Below are 19,336 nucleotides of genomic sequence, written 5' to 3'. Positions count from 1 at the left end.
ACCGCTCCGCCCCCGCCGGTCACAAAGCCGGTGTCACAGAGTGGCCCCAGGCACGAGTCGCTCTGGCACCCTCCGCCCTCTCTATGGTCAGCGCCCGCGTCGCCGGCCGGGGCGGTCGCGCCCCGGATCCGGAAGTGGCGCGGCGCGTGCGCGGTGGCGGGAGGGATCATGGCGGACCTGGCGGCCATGGAGGAGCTCGCGAAGCTCGAGTACTTGTCGCTGGTCTCCAAGGTCTGCACGGAGCTGGACAACCACCTGGGCATCAACGACAAGGACCTGGGTGAGCGCGGCAGGGCTGCCGGGGCATGGCTGGCCGGTCTCTGCCGCGGCGCGGGCCTGGCCCGGCGGGGGGAAGGGCGGGCGTAGCCGTTTCTGGCGACCAGGACGAGTCTTGTCAAGCGGCTTTTCGAAGTGAGGAAACCGCCGTGATTTTTCTTAAAAACGCGCTTCGCTCTGGGCTCCTGCGAGAGGCCTCGGGAGGCGGCCGCGGCTGCTGCGAGCAGCACTGGGGCTTGTCCGAGCGCGGTGGGCTGCCCTGGGCCCTGCCGTTGTGGCAGCCTTGACCCAAACACCAAGTACTTACACAGCCTTTTAATTATTTGTTCTAATTTCCTTTCTGCTGTTTCTTCACAGCCGAGTTTGTGATAAGTCTTGCTGAGAAAAACACTACGTTTGACACGTTTAAAGCAGTTCTTCAAAAGAATGGTGCTGAGTTCACCGTAAGTGAGATCTGAGTGTTATTTATGTGTTGTTCTTGTCCTTGTATGTTTTGTAGACTTTTTTGTTTTAAGTGTGAGGAGTGACTATTGGTCTTCTTCAGCTGGAAAGCTGTACACTAATTAGCTTTTGAATATGCCCATCTCATCAAGCAAAGCCTCCCCCCTCTCCTTTTTTTTAAACTTTTGTAATCTTTGTAAAGCATCCTTCTGAGAACTTGGAACTGCTTATTTTCTTGTTGAGTGTATAAAATACAGAAGAAACAATTTTTCACAAAGGCAAATGTTGTTGTAAGTCTTTTAATGATACTTGGATGCTGTGATCATGAGTTTCTCGGAAATAACTATAGTTGGATTAAATAGGTGGTTAAAGGTGATAAGTATAAAAGTCATTTACATGGAATTATCATAATCATCTCCGATTCAACTTACCTCTTTTTAGGATGTACATGAAATCCAGTGTTACTTTCTAAAAATGAACCTGCATCTTCAGAATTGAGCTTCTTGTCCTGCTAATAAACCCTCACTTGTGCCTTCTAATAATGAAAAATAGCGTTCAGGTCATTTCTTAGATTGAAGTATTTTATTAAATTTTTCAGGATTCTCTTATCAGTAATTTGCTGCGCCTCATACAGACAATGCGGCCTCCACCAAAACCATCTACTAGCAAAGGTAGGCGTAATCTTGTCTCTTAATGGTTCAGTGTAAAAAGGAAAACGAAACTCTTCAGTCTTTTGTAGGTTTTGGCCCTGTTTGGTGAGGTTAACGTAATTTATTGCTCTAGTCCTGTAAGGCAAGACCTTTTATCTTATCATTGCAGTCAGAGTCTCTCTGTTGTTAGTGGTAGATTAGCAAAGCTGTTTAGGCACTCAAAACATACTGAGTACGCTATTCAGAGTATTTCTGTATTTCACAGATTGACTAATCGGAATTTATTTTGTAGGAAGGTAACACTGTAATTTTTGAAATGGATCTCTGTATCGTGTCTATCAACCTTTGCATTCAGGTGGAAGTTAAACTTTATATTCAGTTACAGAAAAATCAAGAGCAAATAATTCTTGTTCTTCTAAGTTTGTTTTTTTTTTTTGTTTTTCATCTCAAAATCAGAGACAGTTGTCAAACCCAAATCAGAGAAGGAAAAGTTGAAGGAATTGTTTCCAGCCCTTTGTAGGCCAGACAATCCCAACGTTAGGGTAAGGTCATAATTTCAGTTTTATTTTGTGAGTATGTGAAAACGTAATTATTTTAACTTTTTTTTCCGCTCTTATTTTCAAGGGTTTTTTCATGTTAATGCGAGTGTGTCACACTAATGCATGCATAAAAGCGGGACTATGAGAAGTGAAATCCAAAAGAGGCACAGGCCGGTGTTATTGTATACAGTTACCCAGAACAGCCGTTACAGCAGTTGCCACGTTCATACTGTTTTGCAGAATACCTGGAAGATGAGGCTCTTGTGACATGAAATGTGTAGCCTGGTCTTCCTTATGTAATGTTCAAAGTAACGATGGATTACAAACTAGATAAATATTTTGAACATATAGATGCTACAAGGGACTGGCGTTTTATATTTCTGTAATAACTTGAAGTGTTGAGATTAAGCTCTCTTTTGTATAAAAGCAGAATTGTCTCAATATTGTGCCAAAATAGGGCGATAGCTTTATTACTGCCCCCCCACCATCACACAATGTGTCTGATCTTTCTTTATTTTACATTCCTTCTAAATAGATATGCATGTGGTTGGCTTTCCTGGGGATTAATTCTCTGTTGCAGACTTTTTATCAGCCGCCCTACAGAATGGTTCTCTGTTCTTGCAGAATATGCTGGATGAAGATGATGTGAAAGTGGCAGCTGACGCGCTTAAAGAGCTTGAAGCTCTGATGCCTAGTGTGGACAGGCAGGCCAAGCAGAGGAGCAGTGACCACCGGTAGGTTGCTAGTATGTCTTTGCGGGATGAGTATTGGCCGTTTGCATTGCCTGCTCGCTCTGTTCGTACGTGGAATTTCACTGCAGATGTGTAATGTTTGTTTCTTAGGGCAAAGAAAAGGAGGAGGAGCCGAAGTCGTAGCAGGGACAGGAAACGAAGGCACAGATCTCGCTCTAGGTCTCGGGATAGGAACAGGGGAAAATCCAGATACCGGTCAAGGAGCAGAAGTCGGAGTCCCAGTAGGGACCGTAAGGACCGAGAGAAGTACAATGAGAAAAGCAATGAGAGATGGAGAGACAAGCACATAGACCGTCCGCCACCTGAGGAGCCTTCCATTGGAGACATCTACAATGGCAAAGTCACGAGTATAATGCAATTTGGATGCTTTGTGCAGCTGGAAGGACTAAGGTACCTTCTGATGTGCACAATGAATCTGCTACTATTCCTTCCGATTTTCTCTTTTCTGCTAGTATCTTAAAGAGGTTGTGAGCCTACAATAAGGGATGCTTGGCTTTGATGCCAAAATGAGGGTCTCTTTCAGCAAAATAAATTCGACAGCAGAGAATGTTCCTATAAAAACCAGTTTACGAACTCACACAATTGGTGGACAACAAAACATTTGAATTCAGACTCTGAATGATCAGAGGAGCTGTCGGAGTAATAATGCACGTCTCATACCCCTCTGTTTGTTTCACCTGCAGGAAGCGTTGGGAGGGCTTGGTCCACATCTCAGAGCTTCGAAGAGAAGGACGGGTTGCCAATGTTGCTGATGTTGTGAGCAAAGGACAAAGAGTAAAAGTCAAAGTGTTATCCTTTACTGGCTCCAAAACAAGCCTGAGCATGAAGGTATGGAAGACTTTCTATAGTGCTTATAATAGAATGCATGGTGCCAAACTTCTTAAAGATTACCTCTTTTGCTATTTTTTTATCTGTCTGTTGAAAACTAATACATAACCATCCAAGTGGGAGTTAAACAAATTGAGTTACTGTTCTGTATTTAAGTGGCTTATTACTGTTTACTCATTTTCTGTAGGTTCTTGTTTTTGATGTAGTGTTCCTAAGAATGTTTCCACTTGGCATGTTAGCTAAGTGACAAGGCAAACCTCAAGCTGTTGCTATGTTTGTCTTCCTGTTTCAGTCTCAGGGAAGTATTTCATTTTACACTAAATCACTGCTATTGCCAAGGCAGAGTAGAGTGTTCCAGGCCTTGGGGTATACTTACTTCACAGTACCAGCTGAAAAAAAATTTAAAAAAAAGCACGCAAACCAGCATTTTCTGTATATGGGCTGTTGTCGGCAGTAGTTTCTCTGAGAAGTGTACTCTGCTTTTTCTCCTGTGTTAGAGTTAATAGATAAAGGGAAGTGCAATGTAGATAGAACTGATTAATTAATCACTCGTAATGTAGGATGTTGATCAAGACACTGGGGAAGATTTGAACCCAAACCGGAGGAGAAACCTGGTTGGAGAGAGCAATGAAGAAACTTCTATGAGAAACCCGGACAGACCCAGTCACCTGTCGCTGGTGAACGCCCCGGAGGTGGAGGACGATAGCCTTGAACGGAAACGCCTCACCCGAATTTCAGACCCAGAGAAATGGGAAATAAAGCAGGTGTGTTTTGTACTGAGGGAAATAGGGTGTCAGAAAAGTTGCTAGCGGGTTTCGTGAACTAGAATACAGCTCCATTGCTGTTCGTCTAACTTACTCCTCACCTCTAAATTGCCACCTTCTTATGATTTGGGACTTTAGCTAGTTCTAACTGTAAAGTTAGCTCTGCTTTGAGTTGGGCCAGGTAACTTCCAGAGATCGCTGTGACCTGGGGAATAACTCCGGTGACACTTGGGTGGTATTTGGTTATCGGTGCAGCCCTGCCATGCCGAAGCCAGCTGTCTCATACTCATGGTATTTAGAATAACAAAAGGACTATTTGCTCAGAGACTGGATGACATGGGGAGAGGTGCTAGAATGTATTTTCCTTTTCCTGAAATCACAACATTTCTTTGTTCCTGTTTTACAGGTCTGGCAATAGCCAGACCTTGTAGGTATGAGTTATGTTCATTTATGGGAGCAAATTCATGTTGTATACATTCTCTTCCCAGATGATTGCAGCTAATGTGCTTTCCAAGGAAGAGTTTCCTGACTTTGATGAGGAGACTGGGATTCTTCCTAAAGTTGATGATGAAGAAGGTAGGATTTCCAAGTAGTCTTCTTGTTGTTGTAAATTCCTTGTGTTTCGGATTGTGTTTTGATTCAGAAAGAGATGATGATACAAGAGGATGTGAAGCATCTCACAATTTGCTCTCGTAAACATTTGGAGCTAGGGTTGCTCTAGCCTTATTGTTAGTGACGTTTGGATGTGCCCTGTCTGTGCATTCTTTTTATTTGTGGTGTTTTCACTTTTAAAACTAAGCACTTTGTCAAGCACTGTTTGAAGAGGTACTTTTGTGTACTTGAAAGATCTTTAGCTTTTCTATAAAAATTGTCACTTGTGGATTTTAGATGAGGACCTTGAGATTGAGTTGGTTGAAGAAGAGCCACCATTCCTTCGAGGTCATACTAAACAGAGCATGGATATGAGTCCCATCAAAATAGTAAAGGTAAGAGATTTCCAGGACTAAAACCAATATGGTTGATTTAATTAAATAAATATCGTGGAATTTAATAACCAGTTTTCCACCTGGACATTTCCACCTGGGAGCCCTGAAAAACATTACCACTGAACTGAAGGTCCTTTCTTTACTTACCAGGCTGGATTCTTCCTTAACTGTAGAATAGTAAGTGGAATAATAAAACTGGTTGCTGCTGCAGGCTAATGCACATTTCGTGTCACATAAGTGTGTTAGAACATACTTTCTCTGTTCTGCTTTTTCTTACTGGAGGACTGGGACCGCTTGAAATCTTTTTACTTACTTTCCAGAATCCAGACGGTTCCTTGTCCCAGGCTGCAATGATGCAGAGTGCTTTAGCTAAAGAGAGACGAGAACTTAAACAAGCCCAGAGAGAAGCAGAGATGGATTCTATCCCCATGGGACTCAACACACACTGGGTGGATCCTCTCCCTGATGGTATGTCTGAACACATCTCAGTAGGAACTTAAAAAAATACTTAAACACACAAATATAGAAAGCATGCGTATTGGAACAGTAGGAGCAGGATCATCAGGGTCTGTGCTGTGTGAAACTACATGCAGTGGTGAAATTGTTTCTTTCCTAGTGGATGGAAGACAAATAGCTGCAAACATGCGAGGTATTGGGATGATGCCCAATGATATCCCAGAATGGAAGAAACATGCATTTGGTGGCAACAAAGCTTCTTATGGTAAGAAGACGCAGCTTTCCATCATTGAGCAGAGAGAGAGTCTCCCAATCTTCAGACTGAAGGAGCAGCTGATACAAGTAAGACTCTTGAAATGGCATTCTTGTTTGAGCAAGCAATAGTTTAAAGTAAGTATTCTTGGTTCAGCTTATTGACAGGTGCATAGCCAGTTGATAATTTTAAGTGCAGAGCTGTAGTTTGGAATAATTATTTTAAAGGATCATATATAGCTGTATACTTCATTAAAGCTCCAGATATTTGTTGATATAAGTCAAAATTGAAGCCAGGATTGTGTCGGCAAGCGATGAGCCAGATAAATGGTTAAGCAGTTTGCTGACTTGATCAGTAAGAACACTTGTATGATTTTTGGTTTGGTCAGCTGGAGCAAGAGCAATAGGTGCTCAGTCTAGTCCTAGATACGCTATGTTGATTTTGTTTGCTTTCTTGGGTTCTTTTGGTGTTTTTTGGTTGTTTTTTTTTTATTTATTTTGACAAGTGTTTCTATTACGATCTTTTCTAGGCTGTGCATGACAACCAGATTCTGATCGTTATTGGAGAGACGGGATCTGGGAAAACAACACAGATTACCCAATACCTGGCTGAGGCAGGGTATACATCAAGAGGAAAGATTGGATGTACTCAGCCTCGCAGAGTGGCTGCAATGTCTGTTGCGAAGAGGGTGTCGGAGGAATTCGGATGCTGCTTGGGACAGGAGGTGAATTTCCATGCTGAAGGACATGCCAAAATAAGCATGAGTAAAAATGGGAAAAATCAGTACTGGAGCTAGTTTGCTTGTGTGTTCATGTGTCTGTTCCCTTGCAGGCTGTGAAATGAGCTCGCAGAATAATAAAACTGGGAATTAACAGTGCCAATAACTTAAATCTGTAGCTTCAGTTTCTGTGCAACTCTTCTTTCTAGGTTGGCTACACCATTCGCTTTGAAGACTGCACCAGCCCTGAAACTGTGATCAAATACATGACGGATGGTATGTTACTGAGGGAGTGCTTGATAGATCCTGATCTGACCCAGTATGCCATTATCATGCTGGATGAAGCCCATGAGAGGACCATACACACCGATGTGCTCTTCGGACTGCTGAAGAAGGTAATGTCACATCTGATTTTTATTGCTTCAGTGTCCTCTGTATGCTGTGTGTGGGTAGGAGCACACAGGGAAAGGCAAGGTCACACAAGTCAAGTTCATTCACGTGCTCTGAGCCTTTTCTGAAGCAAAGCAAATGCTCGTAAGGGTTTGTAGTCCAAATTTTCATAAGATGAGCTTTTGTGTGAAGACAAAGCAGGTAAAATTCAGCAGAAACAATGAGAATTGGCAATCCACGATGCTCATAATGGTGGATGAGTAGAGGAGTGTTCTTGCTTTGCTCTTCCCTCTCTGACAAAGGCTTTCCCTAATAGGTGCTGCTAAGAAAGGTTTGAAATGCAACCTTAGCAGTCAATTTTTTGAAATTCTGAGGCTGGAATGAGTTGCTGTCTACTCAGGCATTAAAATGCCTGATACTCCTGGTCGTATTTCTCTGACTTAAGTCAAGTGGTGTATGTTAATAGTCCCGAAGGCAATAAATGACCTGAGAACTTTCTATCCTGCTATAGACGGTGCAGAAACGGCAGGATATGAAGCTGATAGTGACGTCAGCGACGCTGGATGCTGTGAAATTCTCTCAGTATTTCTACGAAGCACCGATTTTCACAATTCCTGGCAGAACATACCCAGTAGAAATACTGTACACAAAAGAGCCAGAGACAGATTATTTGGATGCCAGTCTGATCACAGTAATGCAGATCCACTTAACAGAGCCACCAGGTGAGCGGAGAATGGTGTAGAGTTATTGGTGATTCAAGGACTCTTAATACCTATGAGCAAGGTCATTCTGTAAGTCACGGATCATGTATTAGTAATGTGGGCAAAATGCTCTTGGCACGACCATCTACTGTTTGCAAATACAGTAAATAAAATGTTGAAAAAGTTGAGTGAGAGACAGAAGTACATTGCTTCTGGCTAAGAGTTGCTGCCCAGGGGCCAGCAAGACTTGGGGATCCTCTGCTTTAAATGGAAAAGGTGAGGGATCGAAATGTGGCCATGCAGGAGCTGCACAGAACAGAATTGATTCTGTGGGTGTTTTCATTTCTTTCCTGTGTAGGTGACATTTTGGTGTTTCTGACTGGTCAGGAAGAGATTGACACTGCCTGTGAAATCCTCTATGAGAGGATGAAATCTCTAGGACCTGATGTGCCAGAGTTAATTATCCTACCAGTATATTCAGCTCTACCCAGTGAAATGCAAACCAGGATCTTTGACCCAGCCCCACCAGGAAGCAGAAAGGTAATTTCAGCTAAGTGTGGCTTCATCTTCTGCTGATATATTATAATGATGAGGTGTATTATGCTGCTAATCATACTTTTTTTTTAGCATTTCTGATTCTGTTAGTTACCGCTTCAGACAAAATGGTGTAATTTTGGAGAAAAGGTGTCATACGTAGCGTAGATCATGTTTTTGGTTGCATACATGCCTGTACGTGTTACCTAAGCCGTTGAAAATGTATATGAAAACATATGGTTTAGCAGACCTGTGTGGAATGTGCTCGACGTGTTTTTTAATGCTGCCTTTCAAGGATATTAACTTTAATGAGATCTAAATGCAGTTCCTGTTGGATGGATGTAAATTTCCTACCAAACAGCTAGTGAATATCTTGAGATAGTTTTCTGGAAGATGCTTCTCCAAATACGCACTGTGTTTGAGTGGTAGGCAGGAATTCCCCCTGACGTCAGTGCAGTCTGCTTACGAACTTACAGTGATCTTTCACTTGCTTTTAATTACAGATTTTATCATGCTTTTCTCCCGTATTGCCCAAATCTAAACCAAATGCAGATACTTAAAACCTGTCCATCTTTGACAGTAGGTAACTCTTCTTTCTGTTCCTCTGTGAACAGTTTATCTTTTAAGTGATAGTAGTTGCATTTATAACAAACTGCTTGCATCAGGTAGAGTGGATTAAGTTGAGGAACATGGTTGGCTTGGCAACCAGACACAGAACTGGTGCTGAACCAAACTGTTGTTTGCAGGTTGTCATCGCCACTAACATTGCTGAAACATCTTTGACTATTGATGGAATATATTATGTAGTTGATCCTGGCTTTGTGAAGCAGAAAGTTTATAACTCCAAGACTGGGATTGACCAGCTGGTTGTTACACCGATTTCACAGGTAGGCGTTCTGTGTTTGACTCTCTTTTTATTTTTTATTTTTTTATTTTTTACTTCCCCCACCCCCCCACTAGTAATGTGTATCTTGATGATGTGGCATTCAAGCACATGGAAGTAAAGCGAAGACAATAATGAAACCACATTTCTGATAACTTTCGGAGAGGCCTTGAGGCTGTGCCTAAAGAATACATACTTTCCTGTGTTGTATTGAAAATCTCTTTCTAATAATAGGAAAAAACTTGTGAATAATGATTTTATTTTACTTGTTTTCACCTGTGCCTGTTCGGACCTGTTCACTGAGATGTCTTGTAACCTTTAGGCTCAAGCAAAGCAGCGAGCAGGAAGGGCTGGAAGAACAGGCCCAGGAAAATGCTATAGGCTATACACAGAGCGTGCTTATCGAGATGAAATGCTAACCACCAATGTGCCTGAAATCCAGAGAACAAATTTGGCCAGTACGGTGCTTTCCCTGAAGGTGGGTATTTCAGCATCTTGTAACAAGCCAACACGATCATAAGCATTTCAGTAGATGAGTCTGTGCCTTTATGAGCTTCGTGAAGTGCTTGGTAGTTTCAGATCCTTCTAGTCAACGGAGGTATTTTGGAGGGGAGACTACATCAAATCCAATTCTCAGGCACTGAGCTTGCTCCTCCGTTTTGCTATTGAGGGTTGTAATGTTGAATGTCCACCTAAATGACTGGCCTCAGCTGCACAGAACAGTTAGCTGCAGGAGGTCTGAGGAACAGGAATCTTATGTTGTTAACCGATAAGATGCTTTTTTAAAGTGATTTTTGATCTCCAAACTTACACATATTCCAAATGTGTACCACCCCTCTGGGAGTCCGCAGACTGGATCTAACCCAGTACATAGCAGCTGGGGAAGCTGTTGCCTTTCCCCCTTTCTGGGAACAAGGGGAAGTGTGGAGATGTATTTAGTGTGCATTGGAGCTGTCAAGCCACACTGGTTTACAAGGCAGGAAGTCCGCAAAACCAGCGTTTAGCCTGTGTGTCTCCTCAATTGAATCATCTTGCCTGGGAGGTGTATGGAACCGGTACCAAAGAGACCAGCAAACTGGATGGGGGGTGAAAGCCAATGCAGATTATCTCAAGTGTAGAAATACAGCCATGTGTTTGTGACTGCCGTTACAGTCAGGATAAGGACCTGAGGCTAGCGTTGCTTAAGGTTCTGTAGTGCCTCATTGTTTGAGGGTTACGTGTCTCTGGCTGGAGTTTGGTGTCTTCCTTCTCAGTGTTTTGAGTTTTTTCCCCTCCCTCTGTTTAGGCTATGGGCATCAATGATTTGCTCTCCTTTGACTTCATGGATGCTCCCCCGATGGAAACGCTGATAACTGCCATGGAGCAGCTGTACACTCTGGGAGCTCTGGATGATGAGGGACTGCTCACTCGACTTGGGCGCAGGGTAGGCAAAATAGAATACTTCTTAGCATGGGCTGGGTTGCAAATATTTAGGGGGTGACATGAGAGTACGTGTCTAAGGACTTGCCTGGCACTGTTAGTTTCCTTTTCCTATTATTCTCTTATGCTTTATTGGTAACTTTTTGCTTACCATAGTTATGTACCTTCTGCTTTTTAAGGAGCTGCTAATATTTCTCCTCATTCATAAGGTTGCTTTTATTAATGTTTAAAAATTTCGAAGTGTCGGGATATTCTTGTGATAGTGAATATGGATAAATAATTTGCTTCATGTTGAGTAAAGTTACTCTGGGTGTAAAGCACGCCACTTAAGAAGGGAAGCATGAAGAAAGAGCAATGCCTTGAGAAAAAACTCGAGATTTTCCCAAGATGTTGCAGGGTACCCTGAAACACCTTTCTTGCAGATGGCAGAATTTCCCTTGGAGCCTATGTTGTGTAAGATGTTGATCATGTCGGTACATCTGGGATGCAGCGAGGAAATGTTAACAATAGTCTCCATGCTCTCTGTACAGAATGTGTTCTACAGGCCAAAGGTAAGGAATGCAGCCAAGAAGCAGCAGTGTTACAGTTTGGGTGCTTTTTGTGTGCCTGCCTCGGGTGTTAGAGAGTGAGCCTATTTGCCAAAATAAACCTGTAGCTCGGTTTTACTGCTCATACGTCACATTTCTGTTGTACTTTTTGGTTAAGTACCCTGTAGGTGTGTACGTTGGTGCTTTCTTTGCAGATGGGAAGATGGAAGTTAGAAGTCTCATATTCTCTTTTGCATTTCCCAGTAAACACATACAACCCTAAACCAAGTCAGTCCCGGCTCTGTTGTTCAGAACGCCTTTGTCATTTTCAGATACGCAGAAGGTATTTTTTTCATGGCAATCCTATGCTGTGCTGATTTCTTTTAAGTCAGCAAGCAGCAGACTATGCTGTGGTAGGATTCCTCAACAGCAGCCTCCTCTTGAATCTGTTTTTTCTTTGTTATGTTGGCCTGCTGCAGTGCAGCCTGTTAACTTCAGTTCTGATCTGTGTAGCCACAGTGTTTGATTAATGTTTTATCTTCAGATCGGAGAAGTGGGGAGAGGTGGGTAGGCCAGCAGGGTCAAAGCTTCGGCACCTTGGTTGATGTGTAATTGAGGTTCTTCTAGAGGAATAAAAAACTAGGTAGTTCAATGCATGCATATGCTTCGTACAGCGTAAATGAGCCATTTACTTTGAAGCGTCCTTTTGAAAATAGGGACTGAAATTGAATAAAAAGTATCAGGAAAAAACCCAACCAGACAAAAACAGTTTTTCATCATGTCTGGTGAAGTTCTTGTCACCCGTAGGAGAGTCTTTAGGAGAGTCTACATGAGGTCTCTTTGGCAGGATGGGTCTAGGCTTTCCTTTCATACAGGTGTAGTTTTGGCTTAGTGAGAGCAATCCCAGTAACCTTTAGATTCTCGTTACTTGGTCCTTAGTCACTCACCACTCAAAATTTTATGTTGTTTTCCCACTTATATCATGGTTCTTGAGAGACTTAAGAAGTTGTGGTAAAACTGTCCTTCATGTTGCACGAGGATTGTCTCTATGATGTGATATGATACCTGATTGATACATATTTTATGTGTTAGGATAAACAAGCACTTGCTGATCAAAAGAAAGCCAAGTTCCATCAAACAGAAGGTGACCACCTCACTCTGCTGGCTGTGTACAATTCCTGGAAGAATAATAAGTTTTCAAACCCCTGGTGCTACGAAAATTTTATCCAGGCCCGATCCTTACGCAGGGCACAGGACATCCGCAAGCAGATGTTGGGCATTATGGACAGGTGAGCATGCCAAGAAGGAATTGGTTTTCTTAGTGTTCTTACAGTGTAGTAGCTGAACAATCTGATGTTGGTCACTGCACCCAAAACTGGAGAACTCTTAAATTTTTTTTTCTCTTTAATTCTTCTCTGACAGGCACAAGCTGGATGTGGTATCCTGTGGGAAGGCAACGGTTCGAGTCCAGAAGGCCATCTGTAGTGGCTTCTTCCGAAATGCAGCAAAGAAGGATCCCCAGGAGGGTTATCGGACACTCATTGATCAACAAGTTGTCTATATCCACCCATCCAGTGCTCTCTTCAACAGGCAGCCAGAATGGTAAGAAAGGCAGTATCACGTAATTTTCTCTTTCGGTTCAGACTTCAAAACTGAAAAGGTTGTGGTGTGCGCTATTTGTGGAGTACAGATGGAAGTATAGGCTGCTGATTTCTCAGCAGTGAGAAGACTGAGAAAATTTCAAGAGCTTTTGGCTCTTTCTGCTGCTAAAATCAGTGCCTGCGCAGAGGTGAGAATTGTTTTGTGAGCCAGGGCCAGGCTGGCAGCCCACAGCTTTGTGTTTCTGTGTTGTGGAAGTGAGTTTAAAACACAGAGTGTTGGAGGGTGAGGGAGGAGAGAATTGTTTTAAATGGATTGAAGTAGTTCTACGCTGAAGAGTAGTCGTGAAGTAGGAGGGGGAAAAAGAAGATAGTTCTTCTGGATGGTTCTTTTGGAGCCTGTGTTGTAGCTTGTAAGGAGCCTTCTACTGAAGGAGGGTGAAACTGAAATAAAGGGGCAAGCTTAGATACTCCAGCCTTTGTCTTGTCTCTTCTTGTTTGGAAAAAGTGATTTCCAAAGTTGCTCTCCCTTTTTACAGGGTGGTGTATCATGAACTGGTGCTGACCACCAAGGAATATATGCGTGAAGTGACGACTATCGATCCTCGCTGGCTGGTGGAATTTGCACCAGCTTTCTTCAAGGTTTCTGATCCAACCAAGCTGAGCAAACAGAAAAAGCAGCAGCGGCTGGAGCCCCTGTACAATCGCTACGAGGAGCCCAACGCTTGGAGGATATCACGTGCATTCAGGCGGCGATGAGCCTGGTTCCCCCCTGGAGTCTGGCTGGGTTTGTAGTTGTGGGACTGCAGTTTTTCCACTGTTGCAAGTGTCCTGAAAGAAAGGCGAATGTCAGTTGAAGCTTACCTACAAAATGATCGGAAAAGAAGTGTTTTCAGAGCAAAAGCACACGGGGGCGATGTGTGCTTGTGTTGGCTGCCCCTCGGATTCCACAGCTGGTGGCCCTGAGTCTTCTCAGTGTGTTGAGTCATTTCAGAAACAGTTCTTGGAGCAGTTCTTTAGTCATTCTTCTTTTAAGAGACAAAACTTAAGACTTGGAGATCTGGGCGCTGAGCTGAAGAACAGCAAAAAGATAATGATTAAAAAATAGTTGTCCACCACCATAACTGTGTTCTTAATGATCAGGCAAATAGATGCTGGAATAGTTTGTTTCTTTACCCTGCTGCAAGGGATTTATTTCTTCTTATGCTCTTGGACAGTGGATGTTTTTTGGGAGCCGCTTATTCTCCATTTTTCCTATTTTTTGCGTTTTCCTGTTCAGTGTAATGATTTGTCTTTCATGCAAGCCATCTGTGGTGAGGTACTTAGCATCTGCAGCTTTGGGCGAAGGAAGGAAGGATCCCTTGAAACCCGGCTAGAATGTCAGTTATACTTGGACAACGGCACAGGTCAGACTGCAAGCCTTATCCTTCATCACCATCTCCTGTGTGCTGAGGGCTAGTATATCAAACGGTAATTAACCACATCCACTCTGTAGCACGGCTCTGTCTGTGGACGTAAGTGGTTACAGATGTTTAGACTTTCTAGACAATGTGTCATGTGTTTTATTTCCACTTACATTGTTTGGTGACATCACAACTGTTGGTTTGGTTTTTTTAATAGGATATACTCTTACAGCTAAAATGTCTGTAAAATGTTGTGTAACAGTTGCTTGTTTAAAAACAAATTGACTATCCAGTGTGTGCTCATGCTGAAGCGATCTGTAAATTATATTTTTCTGTTGCAAACAGATGAAACGCATTTGACTCCACAGCTGCAGGTACCCAATTTTTATTTTTTATTTTGTTCCCAAAGCTGAGACATTTGCTAAAATTATTGTTGGAAAGAGTAGAATTAAGTTGGCTGGTCATTCTACACTCCATGAATTTGAAGAATGTTTCACACTGAGGAGTAGCTATACAAGAAATCTGTATTTGTGTACAAAGGTGGGCAGGAATGTTGTATATAATGTTTTATGATGTTGTATAAATGCCCTGAGCTTTCCCATGGTGTTAAATAGTTAACATAAAGTTAAATAGAATTAGAAAGTTTGTAAGTTTGGAGGCTTTTTTCATTATGGCATTAGGCAGAGTAGGTTGTCCTACTGAATACTCTTCCAAGCGTATTTTCCTTCCATGAGCTCTGCAGGTACATCTGTTACTGTTTTCTATGAAAATTTGCACTTGACTTTCAAGAGTCAAATGAAAGATGTAGAAGAGAAAATGTACACAGTGGAAGTCCTAGTTGTACAACATCCTTTGAGGTATTTCTGTTGCAAATTGATTTTGTATTTGCTTCTCCAGTGTAGCCTCTTTACAGTAGGGGGAAATACATCAACAGAGGATTTTCTTTTTTACAAGTGAACAATTGTCATCTGTTCTGTGTGTGTTATTTCTTTCCTTGGTGTAATTTTTTCAGTAATAGGCTTCAATTCCCTTACAGAAACTTTTCCATGTTGACCTCAGCTGCTTGCTTTGGGAATACCCTACATCTAAAACTAGCCTGTGAAACAAGAATGCTGGCTTACAAGTTTGACCCACTTACACATTATTATTTTTTTTTAAGCAAGTTTTACCAGCCTCTTGGCTGCTCTGAGATTTCTGAGTGCAACATCCTAATGTCTTCTACTCTTTATGTGATTTTTAGTTGGCAAAAACCTGAAAATAAGCTGCCTGATCCTAGGATTAAACCACAGGCTTGATGCTTTGTCCTGGCGGTGCTTCGATAACTGTATAGGTGTTGTAGCCCCTTGCGGGGGAAGGTGTTCTTCAGCTCTCCTGTGCTCCTGTAAGCACTTGCCAACCTGCCTCCATCTAAACGAGCTGCCTTATTTTAAACGGTATAAATTGTAGCCAAATGGTTCATTTTAGCTGTACTGCCTGAATGCGCTAGAAGTGGTAGCACAAGTTTCTTACCTCAAGGCAAAAACTCTGCCAGCAGAGGCTACGTGTCTTTTTGGAGGCGCTATGTTTAGTGTAACGGTTAAAATTTTCCTGAGTAATGGAAGTACGTGTGTGTGTGTGTCTGCAATCTTTGCCACCTTGCCTTTAGCAGGTCTCGTGCTGCAGAGGGGGCTGGTGTGGGGCAGAGGGTTTTATGCACGTGCCAGGAGGAGGTGGTGTGCTTGCCCTGTCTCCAGCCTCCTTAGTGGCAGCAATGGCAGCACCTGCAGCCAAGGAGCAGCCCTCTGCCAGGCCTGGGTTTGGTTAAGGTGTTGAAAAGAGGCTTCAGCGCTGGTTAAGGGGGAGAACTTGGGCTGCCAAAGCCCTGGGGTTACTGTTGGCAGAGACCAAACTGACAGTAGTTTGCCCCCTGTTCACTTGTAGCTAAATGGGGCTGAGAATAGCCGAGCAAGAATAAATGGAAGGATAATAATATGAGTGCGGTTCCCACAGGAGGCTGGCAAAATGGTACCAGCCGTCAGGGGGTGATGGGGTGTAGCTTGCTGCTTCCCCCCTGCCACCCCTTCTCCTTCTGGAAGACCAGGGAGCAATGTAAAAATGCTGTGTGGTTCCTCCGAGGAGTTCCAAGCCGTCTGAACCTCCCTACTCCTTGATAGCTCTGTGGCTCGTGGAACATGGAAGTAGCGTGGACCAAGCAGTGCTGGTTCCTGTCCCCGCTCTGATTCCCCAGAGCTTGATGTGTCCCTCACCTGGCAGGGGAACTCTCGGGGAGATAGGAAGTGTTCCGAATGGATGGAGCAAACAATCCTTTGTCTCCAACCCCAGCAGCGTGTGCCGTAGGCTGATTGGCACGTGTTGGCTGATTGTCACAAGGGAAAGAAGAACTCATATTCATGTGTGCATGCACGCACACTCACGTATCCAAACCCAGCCTTTTCCCCTTAATGCAAGAAAGATAAATATGATTTTTACAGCCAGCCCCGTACATGTTCCATCTGTTATAGTAACTACCTGAACCTCATTAATGGGGTTGTTACCGGAGCCAGTGTGACAGCAATGTGCTACTTACACAATGGGGGTTTTGTTTTTTTGTAATGCAATTTTCATGAGATTTGTGTGACAATTGCAGAAGGCTGTGATACTGACCCATTAGCAGTTTCATGGAATTTTTCATTTATGAACGTATTGTTCTTTCAAGCCAGCTGGGAATACGGTGACTGAGTATCTGATTTTAGCAAATGGGTTTTGTATGTGCATATTCTCTAACCTACATAAATCCTCTGGCTGGTCTGTCCATACACTGGAGGTGGAGAACTGGGACTATGCTGATCTGGAGATGTTTGTTTCCTTGAATCAAAAATGATCCTATAGTTCTTGTGATCCTATAGTTCTTGTGGCTGGTAGGCCTGGGGGTCTCTCCGAGCATGGCTCTGCTCTGCAAGCGATGCTGAAAGCAGTGCTTTTTTTGTTTAGTGTAGAAAAGTCTCCTGTCTGAGGTCAATATTAGATTACTTTTACTAGAGAAAAGGCAAGGAGGTAGAAGTGAACTGGATCATACTTGATCAGCAGCAGATCCTGGCTATTTTGGAATGTGAATGTTAGTTTCTACCATTTAGGTCTGCTGCAGCCACAGGGTCTGAAAAGCCTGCTGATGGAAATCCAGTGTTAGATTTTCTTCAAGTTCAGGAAACAAAATCTATTAGAGGTGTGGGGACAAGTCTTTTAAACTCTTACGCATCTCTTGCCTTTGGTTAAATCTCCACCATGTCCATTTAGGATTTAAACGTGCATGTTGTAAAAGATTCTGCGCTGCCCTATCCCCCTACGTGTAAGCCTGGCTCCCTGAAAAGTTGAGGTGGACCCATGGCTTTGGGGTGGATTTGGTTTTTACTGCAGTAATTGGAATGCTGTGTTTCTCTCCCACACCCTCCAGGCTCCACCTGTGTTTGACCTCCACAGAAATGAAGCTCTCGGCCTGGCTCTGAGGCAGGATCAGCAGGAATTCCCTGGCCACCTCTGCTTCCAGGTGTTTGGAAGAAGACCAGCCACCAGCAGCCGCAGGGGCTGCAGTAGCCTGTCCTCCGAGGGAGCCACGTGCTGGGGGCACAGGCTGTGCTGTCAAGGAGGGAGCGCTCGGCTGAGCAGAGCCAGCGAAGGGGTGAGGACCTGTGGGGTGACGCAGCTGCTGCTCGGTGTCCTGAGGGCACACGGGTGCTGCTGCAAGCGCTGCTCAGTGTCCTGAGGGCACGCGGGTGCTGCTGCAAGCGCTTGTGGGTGCTCTGAGGGCACACGGGTGCTGCTGCAGGCGCTGCTGGGTGCCCTGAGGGCACACGGGTGCTGCTGCAGGCGCTGCTGGGTGCCCTGAGGGCACACGGGTGCTGCTGCAGGCGCTTGTGGGTGCTCTGAGGGCACACGGGTGCTGCTGCAGGCGCTGCTGGGTGCTCTGAGGGCACACGGGTGCTGCTGCAGGCGCTGCTGGGTGCTCTGAGGGCACACGGGTGCTGCTGCAGGCGCTGCTGGGTGCCCTGAGGGCACACGGGTGCTGCTGCCATGTAGAAAGCCGAGCTCCCAGCCCTGCTCTCTGGGAGGGAAGGTGGCTGGAGGCCATTCCCTGTGCGTCTCATCTTGGGTGTTGTTGGATCCTGGGGGTCCTCGCTGTGTTTAAGCAGCCCCGGGGCAGGCAGGCAGGCACCGTACGCCAGGGCACCCCGTGCAGTGCTGGGCCAGTGTGCAGGGTCGTGGCAGCCATGCTGGGCCGTGTTCTGCGGCCGCCTGCGCCCGGCCTGCGAGGGGACAAGGGTGCCTGGCAGGGTGCAAGGCACCCGGGGCTCGCCCTGCGCTGAACCAGGGGTGACGCTGGGCTAAAGGCACCGGTGCTGAGCGGGGGTGGCCACAGGCCACTCTGCCGCACAGGGCCAGGCCGGGGTGGTGCCTCCAGGGCAGGCTGGGGAGAAGCCCCTGCAGCTGGCGGGACCCCCACCATGGCTGGGAGCAGCCCCTGGGGAGCCATCCCAGAGGCAGAGCCGGAGCCTCCCGGGGGTCCACAGCCGGCGAGGCCTTGGCATCCCTGGGCAGGAGCAGTGGGACAGGCTGCAGCCCCGCCAAGGTGCCACGCGGCTGCCTGCGCTCATCTCTTGCTCTGTTGCTCTTAAAAGTAGGCCGATCTCCTAATTTCTCCATTATGTGCGTTCTTGCAAGTGCTTTTAAAACACCCTATCTGCTGGACTGTTCAATAGCGTTTGTTTTCCTTCGATAACCTTTCCCCTTCATGAGGTTGGGTTCATTTGGTTTGGGGTTCTTTAATTGGGTGGAAATCTTCAAGGAGGTGGAAAGCGGTTTGGTGGACGCGGCGTGGCCGGACCCCGCCGAGGAACACGCCGCATCGCGGCCCCACAGAACCAGAGCAGGAAGGACGGCAAGGGCAGAGCCTCCAGAACATGCGTGAAGTTAATTCAGGGAAATGGAAACAGGTGCCACAAGGCAGCAGCTCAGCAAGAACGTCAGAGGCACTTCAGGTGCCATTAGCTATTTCAGCTAATAAGCTCCCCTGAGATACCTCCCTTTCTGCTGCTTTGCTTTCTCACCTGATACCTGTCCATAGTTCCACAATGGCCAAGAGAACAGTTATTAATCTCCTAACCAGGGGCTCTGGCTAAGCAGTGACTCTCTGGTGCAAAGTATCTTCAGCTATTCTTTCTTTTTTTTTTGTTTACCTAGAACC

General features: G+C 44.9%; 1 protein-coding gene across 1 annotated transcript; it reads left to right on the top strand.

Moving 5' to 3' along the window:
* Positions 1 to 135: 135 nt before the first annotated feature.
* On the top strand, positions 136 to 13,474 carry DHX8 (DEAH-box helicase 8). Its single transcript, XM_037411053.1, has 23 exons — positions 136 to 280; positions 634 to 719; positions 1,316 to 1,388; positions 1,824 to 1,909; positions 2,531 to 2,640; positions 2,749 to 3,048; positions 3,342 to 3,486; positions 4,047 to 4,250; positions 4,739 to 4,826; positions 5,139 to 5,236; positions 5,557 to 5,704; positions 5,853 to 6,034; positions 6,475 to 6,669; positions 6,873 to 7,058; positions 7,565 to 7,775; positions 8,113 to 8,294; positions 9,035 to 9,175; positions 9,494 to 9,649; positions 10,457 to 10,594; positions 11,013 to 11,141; positions 12,210 to 12,406; positions 12,540 to 12,719; positions 13,255 to 13,474. Exons 1-23 carry the CDS (start codon positions 169 to 171, stop codon positions 13,472 to 13,474), a joined length of 3,567 nt encoding a protein of 1,188 aa, XP_037266950.1. The 5' UTR covers positions 136 to 168.
* Positions 13,475 to 19,336: the final 5,862 nt, after the last annotated feature.

The sequence above is a fragment of the Falco rusticolus genome, chromosome 18 (assembly GCF_015220075.1).
Source record: "Falco rusticolus isolate bFalRus1 chromosome 18, bFalRus1.pri, whole genome shotgun sequence".
Classification (NCBI taxonomy): Eukaryota; Metazoa; Chordata; class Aves; order Falconiformes; family Falconidae; genus Falco; species Falco rusticolus.
The sequence above is the reverse complement of the archived record's forward strand: the minus strand, read 5'-3'. Positions and strand labels throughout refer to the sequence as shown.